Source organism: Neophocaena asiaeorientalis, unplaced genomic scaffold (assembly GCF_003031525.2).
Source record: "Neophocaena asiaeorientalis asiaeorientalis breed wild unplaced genomic scaffold, Neophocaena_asiaeorientalis_V1.1 scaffold254, whole genome shotgun sequence".
Lineage (NCBI taxonomy): Eukaryota > Metazoa > Chordata > Mammalia > Artiodactyla > Phocoenidae > Neophocaena > Neophocaena asiaeorientalis.
In genome coordinates this window covers 588,939-596,038 of record NW_020174705.1, presented here as the reverse complement: position 1 = coordinate 596,038, position 7,100 = coordinate 588,939, and the positions used below count along the sequence as shown (strand labels likewise).

The following is a 7,100-nucleotide window of genomic DNA, read 5'->3' as shown; positions in this document are numbered from 1 at the left end:
GGAAGGCTACCTGCTTGGGTGATAGGGGCGGGTCTACACACCTATGCCTTATTCCCTCCCCTGGGAGGTAGGGCGGCTGTGAGGACCAAGGCTGATGTCACAGGCAGTGTCACAGCACAGCTGGGTCCTGGGAAGTGCCCCCCAAGGTCCCACTCACCCCTCTCCCCAGGATGCACTTGTGGCCGGCCTGGAACATTTTCCTCACTAGGACCAGTCTCAAAGTGTCAACATGCTCCTAGCAGGTGGCCCCAGGAAAGGGCCTCAGCCAAGAAGGGTCCTCACAGGCTGCCCCCACCTGTGGCATTTGGGACCAGTAACTGAGGGGGAAGGGCAGGCTGTGGCCTGCAGCACACAGCCCCCACCTCTTAGCCAATCCTGGAAGCTGTTTGTCCTCAACTTGGGAAGAAATCCCAAGGCCTGGTCAGCGCTGCCTCGGGGCCCTGAGTCTGCTGCCCCCACCCATCCACAGCCCAGCTCAGGAGCCCTCAGGCCTGTGTGGGCCTGGACTAAGCTCTGGGCCCAGAACATGCATAGAATAAATGAAACCAGAAGCCAGGACCTGAGCCAAAAAGTGAAAGGTTCAGTCCTGGGGGATGGAGGATATGACCTCCAGGTCACAGTCACTTGGAGGCCAAAGTGGTTGAACTGAGCCTCCTATGGCAAAAATGCTGGTCAAGAAAGGCGGAAAAACCACAACTCCAGCAAGCCCCAAGCATCTGCGGGGGTCTCCGCGCCCAGCCAGGGTGTTTGGGGTGAAGGGCAGAGCCGAGCAGTGGCCTGGCAGGGCCAGAGGGAACCACGTGCACTTCTCCCCCTGCTGCCCCGCAAGCAAGGCGCTGGCAGCCTCCAGCCGCGGGCAGAGGCAGGCCACCTGCGGGCCAGCGTCCTGGGCCACCGCGCTCCCGCTCTCTAGGGCGAGTCCCCAGCAGTTCGTCTCAAGCCCCAAGGTCGGCCCAGGCACCTGACTTAGCCGCCCGGAGCCCCTCAGATCCAGGAGCCGGTCGGCCTTCTCCCGACTCGGGGTCCGCGGGATCCCAGAGGACTCGGAGGTGTGTCACGCACATCCGGTCCAGCCCCCTCGGACCCAGCCAGGTGCCAGGTGAGGCGGAGGTGCGGTGCCAGAGCTGCACGCGCGGGCGGGGTCGGCGTGCTCCGCCCCCTCCGCGCCCGCCCGGAGCATGTGGCTTTTAACGGGCGGCCGGCGCTGCGGGGAGGGGGCGGGCCCGCCACACACCCCCGGCCCTTAAAGGGCCCGCGCCGAGGCACGCGGCAGAGGTGGTGCTCGGGCCTTTGGGAAACTGGCTGGACCCGCGGCGAGGCCCGAGGCTGGGGTTGGGCGGCCGCAAGCAGCGCCCGCCCCTCTGGCCCAAGGCCTAGGTCAAGGAAGTTCCCTGAGGCCTGGGCCGCCGTCCGCCACAGGAGGCTACAGGAGCCATAGGCACACAGACGTGGCGAGGTTCTGGCCCAGGCCCTCGGTGATGTCCAAGGAGCTGAGGCATTGACAGACGCTGGGAGTGAGCTGTGTGGACCCTGGAAGCAAGGATATTCCCACTCACGTCGGAGACCCTCCTCCAAGGTGCCTGGGTGGGCCTGGGCCAGTGTGCCGGTTCACCCAGTCATGGGACTGAGGGGGTCAGAGATGAGAAAAGGCGGTCAGCCCCCGGGTTCGGGCAGACATGACGCCCTGGGAATCTCCCTTTCATCCCATGGGGCAGGAGCAGAGAGTACATTCTGCCGCAGCTCAGCCTTCCATGCTGATGTTTGCCCCCAACCCCAGGGAGGTGGGAGGCCACTTACCAATCCAGGAGCATCGTGGGGGCTGGATCCTGGGGATGGAGAAGGTGGGTGAAGCAACCCAGTTTATGTCATTCCACAGGGGAGAAAGAGCACTTACTCCTCCAAAGCCCCCAGGCAGTGGGGTCAGCCGCAAGACCTACTTCAGTGACAGTGCCTCAGGAGGAGCCAGACCTGCCTGCCGGAGGAGAGCGGCTGCTGTGCCCTAATCTGCCAGGCAGCCCCTTCCCAGGGGGCTCTACCCACAGGGTTCCTTCCTGAGGATTAGATAGAGATGCCCCTTCCTCCCAGTTCACAGGCTGCTTAGGGCTGCCTCAGGCTGCCAGTGGGGGCAGGGTCATCACAGGGTCTCACACGCAGCAGCCTGGGTTGGGGGAGGGGGAACCACACAACTCTTGGGTTTGTGAGCCTGAGGGCCTTCTGGATTCTGCAGGAGGCACCCATCCTCCCTTTGGTTGAGTTCAATCCTTAATGCCCGCCCCCCCAAAAAAAAAACAAACTGCCCAGGGTCATCCAGGGGGTGTGGCATCCGCCTCAGAGGCTTGTGCAACCACGTTGGTCCCTCAGGGCTCCTACACTGCTCCCACAAGTATTTGGGGAGGCTCAGTCGGGCCAGCACCAGAGCCTGGGGTGTGTCTCAGTCTGGGATCCGCTGCCCCAGGGGGCAAGGGGGCTTCCCCTCAGCACTGTGGCCCAGTGGGTTCCTGGAGGGCACCTAGCGCAACTCCCCCCACACCCCACACCTGAGCGGGCCTGAAGCCTCCCACCCATAGAGCACGTCTTTCTCCTCGTATCATGTCCAGACAACAAGTACTGTGTACAACATTTTTTTTTTGGCAACCAGCGGGAGGATGCCCCCACCCCCCTACCCCATGCACCTGTGTAGCTGCTGGTTGAGGTGGGGGCACTGGGCCTGCTGGGGCTCCTTCAGGGAAGTCTGCTCCCTGGGGCAGCTGTGCTGTCCTTCCTCCCAAGTCCCCCATAGCCCCTTGGTTCTGCGTCTTGTTCTACCCAAGGCCAAAGGATAAGACCCCTATCCCCGGCCCCAGCTGCCCGCTCTGTGGGGCTGGGCTGAGCAAAGCCTGTGACCCTGAGAGGGGAGAGCATGCCCAGGGAGTCTGGGCATGAGCACAGCCCCTGGCCAAGCTGGCCCCCCTTTCCACCCGAGGTGCCCATCCCTCGTCCCGCCCCCCAGCTGTGTCAAGGCCACCACGCTCCTGCCCTGGTCTATGCTGGCTGCCCTGGTCTCCCTGGTGGCCTCGAGCACAATGCTAACTCACTCAGGCTGGGTGAGGGGCCCCACAGGGTGAGGGCGGGCCTGTGTCCTGAAGGCACATGTTCTGGGCAGAAGGAGCCAGGCCCTGGGGTGGGGGAGTACCTCCCCCCAGGTTGACATGAGTTGAGAGCTCCTCCTCTCCCAGGCACCCCCTCAGGCCAGCGTGAAGAGGGGAAGGATAGGGCCTGTTGATGAGCAGATAGGCCTGGCCTTGATGGTGGCCAAGGCTGCTAGACTCTAATGTCCCATCCCTGCCTACGGGCCTTGTCTGATGTCAAAGGTTGGGTCCAAGACCCCTTGGAAGGGCTCCAGGAAAGAGGAGCAGAACAGAAATGGTCCCGACAGGCAGGGGAGGAGGGGGTGCAGGACAGGCTGGGCCTAGGGGAGAAGTGAGAGAACCCAGAGGTCCCCAAAAGACACTGAGCTAAGGGAGAGGGGAGCCAGGGAGAGAAAGGCCCGGTTGTAGGGGACAGGCAGCAGAGGAGGGCAGGGAGGAGGGTGGGGCTGATCTCCCCCTGAGGCACCTTTCCAGCCTCACTGCTCCCAGGACTCAAGTGTGAGACCTGCCCTGGCCCCGGGACAGAGCCAAGGGGCGTGGGGAGGGCCCAGCCAGAGCCTGGGAGAGGTCAGGGTCTGGATGGGCCTGCAACCAAGTTCTCAGTTTGGTTCTCCTGTTAGGGTAGGAACCCTGGCCAGCCTGGCCTTCCCTGGACTACACTGTCCATGACGGCGTGCCACCCTGCTAAGCCCCCGTAGAGATAGCGTCTTGCAGCTGGCAACATTCCCTATTGTCAGAGAGGCTGGAAACCCATCCTGGAGTTGGAGTCATGGGCAGTTGAAGAGGAGACAGGGGCCTCACCCAGCAGGCTGAAAAAAATGGGTGTCATAGTAAGGAAAGGCCTTTACCTCACTGACCCCAGTTAATTATAATAAAAACAAGTATGGTTTTTCTCTTCTAAAAGCCTCTAAATATGATACAAAAATGTCATGTTAGAGGAGAAAGATGTTTAAGTTTTCAGTCATCCTCCATCATTTTTCAGATCTGAAATCCATGCCCTCACCAACCCAGACTAGAGGATGGGCTTCTGCCAATAAAGGGTGATCAGTGGCCCCCAGGAAAGGCTCCGGCTGGATGCTGCCACACCTGCCACTGAGTTTCTAGGGATTGCCCATTCCTTTTTTTTTTTTTTTGGCTTCGTGGCTTGCAGGATCTTAGTTTCCTGACCAGGGACTGAACCTGGGCCCTAGCAGTGAAAGTGCTGAGTCCTAAACACTGGACCGCCAGGGAATTCCCAAGGGATTGCCCATTCCCATACCCAAGTGCAGTGAGTTGAACAGTGGCCCCCCAAAGATACATCGCCCAGAACCTCAGAACATGACCTTATTTGGAATAATGGTCTTTGCAGATATAATTAAAGCAAGGATTTCGAGATAAGGTCATTCTGGATTAGGATGGGCCCTAAATCCAATGATGAGTGTCCGTGTAAGAGAAAGGAGAGGTATATTTGGACACAGACACAGAGAAGACCAGGTGAAGACAGAGGCAGAGACTGCAGTGAGCCTGCACAAACCCAGGAACGCCTGGAGCCACACAGAAGCCGGAAGCTGTGATCACGAAAGGGCTTCCTGTAGGGTCACTGGAGGGAGCTGACATCTTTATTTTGGGCTTCTGGCCTGCAGAACTGTGAGAAAATAAATTTTTGTTTTAAGTCACCAAGTTTTGGGGTAATCTGTTATACTAGCTCTAGAAAATTAACATACAGAGGGAAGCCGTAGTGGGTGACGGTGAGGGAATGGGAGGGGAAGTGCCCAGGGTGCAGCACTGGAGGGCTTGGGAGGAAGTTCAGTGAATGGTGGGCACATGGGCCTGGACCACAGGAAGGAAGCTGGACCCTGCTGTTGGCTCTGGACACTAGGGGGGCTTACTCCACAGCCCTCTGTAGATGAGCATGACTAGCAGGAGAGGCCCCCCTGGCTCCAAGAGTAATCCGCAGGAGACACAACCCCAGGAGGTACCACTGAGCACAGGCCCGGGTCTGGGGCACTTCCAGGTGTCCCATGTTCAGCATCCCCTGGGGGATTTGGACCCTCCCAGAGTCTGACACACATACGGCACTTTACAGGAAATGTGTGCTCACACTTGTTCACGCAGCTCACACATGCTCACGTGCCTGCATTCACACACACACGCACTGTAGCAAAGGCCACCGCTTGGCTGCACCCAGCTGCTTCTGTCCCAGGCTCTGAGCTTGGAGAGTGCAGAGGGCAGGTGTCAGTTCCCACAGCATCCAGTCCAGAGTGATGAACGTGGCAGGGGGACGTCAACCTGAGGTCAAGTGCCGTTAAACAGAAGACGTTGCAGGGCATGTGGGCAGTTCCTCAAGCAGCACCATACAACATGGCGGAAGCAGGCTCCTTCTCTCTTACAGGACATGAGTGTAAAGGAAAAACTTATTTTTCTGTACTTACAACACTTCTGACACCAAAAGTGGGGGGGGTAGTTCTTATTGGTTCTCTAGTGAGAATGCTCTAGTTCTCTTTGGACACCAAGTGGGTGTCCGACAATTTAACTGGACTCTAACTCTAACTGCCCAGCGTCCACACAGACCCACGGGCTGAGGGCTCAGTCCCTCAACACCATCCCCCACCCCCGCAGACGCCAATGAGGAGTCCAGGTCGTCACCTGTGCTTCTGACCAACCAGATTTAAGTCAGGGTTCCTAGTACCCCCTCCTTGGGTTCCATAACTTGCCAGAATGGCTCACAGAACTCAGGGGAACATTTTACTTATATTTACTGGTTCATCATAAAGGACACGACTGTGGAACAGCCAGGTGGAAGAGATGCCCTGGGAAGGTGTGAGGAAGGGGTGCGGAGCCCCCACGCCCTCCCTGGGAGCCACCCTCCCAGCACCTCCAAGTTCACCATCTGGAAGCTCCCTGAACCCCTCTATTTGCGATTTGTATGGAGGCTCCATTACAAGAGCAGGGCTGATTAAATCATTGGCGATTGGAGACTAGCTGTGTCTCCAGCCCCTCCCCCTCTCAGGAGTCAGAAGTCTGAGTAGGGCAGAAAGTTCCAACCCCCTAATCACAGGGTTCCCCTGGCAACCAGCCCCCATCCTCCAAGAGTCACCTCATTGGTATAAATCCAGGTAAGGCTGAAAGGGCTTGTTATGAATAACAGATGCTCCTCTCACCCCATCACTCACGAAATCTTAAGGGTTTTAAGAGTTCTATTCCAGGAACCAGGACGAAGACCAAATATCTGTTTCTTATTATACTATAATATGACAGGGTGGCCCGTGCCCAGGAATGCCATGTTAAGTCACCAGGAAGCGTGGTGCCTCTCGAGTGGGCAAGGAGGGCTGAGGGGCCTGGTTGGTGAGGCCTCAGATGACCACTGATCATTACAGGTGAGGGTCAGGGATTCACATTGAGGGACACCTCTTCTCCACCTGGAGACACAGAAAATGCTCAGCCAACAAACTAGGAGGTGAGGCAAAAGTGAGTCAGGTAATGAAAAACTCAGGGCCATGAAAGGGGAAAGTCAGCTACGAAAAAAGGGTGGTCGTAATGCAGAATGCCAAAGGGGTTGTCTGGAGGCCGACCCACTGAGTGGAATTTTCGCATCTCCCGTGCCTAAGATGCAAGGTTGTCCTCCTTTTCTGACCACATTCAGACAGCGGCCTCTGGTCCCACTCTGCATGCCCCCTCAACAGCAATCCCAGGCTAAAGTCTCGGTCAGTGCCATTCTCAGAGCTCTTGCCAGAGCGACGTTGGGTATGGGGGGAGGGGTGTCTCACGCGAGAAAAAGTGCCCAGCAAAGGAGATAAGCTAGTCCTGACTGCAGAGCACGGTCTCCAGCCTGCTGAAAGGGCCCCTTCTGAGGCATGGGCCCCAAGAAGACAACCAGGGAAGAACCGTGGACACAACACAAATCGGCCTCCGACTTGACTCAGAGGTCACCGACCCCGCACAACATCCGTGAACCCTACCTAGGCTCTCCCTGGTCATCTCGGTGTCACAGAG

The 7,100-nt window shown here is 58.2% G+C and overlaps 1 protein-coding gene across 1 annotated transcript in view; it reads right to left on the bottom strand.

Moving 5' to 3' along the window:
• MCRIP2 (MAPK regulated corepressor interacting protein 2) overlaps positions 1 to 1,179 on the bottom strand; it is a 4,941-nt gene extending 3,762 nt beyond the window's left edge. The window contains exon 1 of the mRNA XM_024759809.1: positions 962 to 1,179. Coding sequence (XP_024615577.1) covers positions 962 to 1,064 — 103 coding nt within the window. The 5' untranslated portion in view covers positions 1,065 to 1,179. The remainder of the gene's footprint in view (positions 1 to 961) is intronic.
• Positions 1,180 to 7,100: the final 5,921 nt, after the last annotated feature.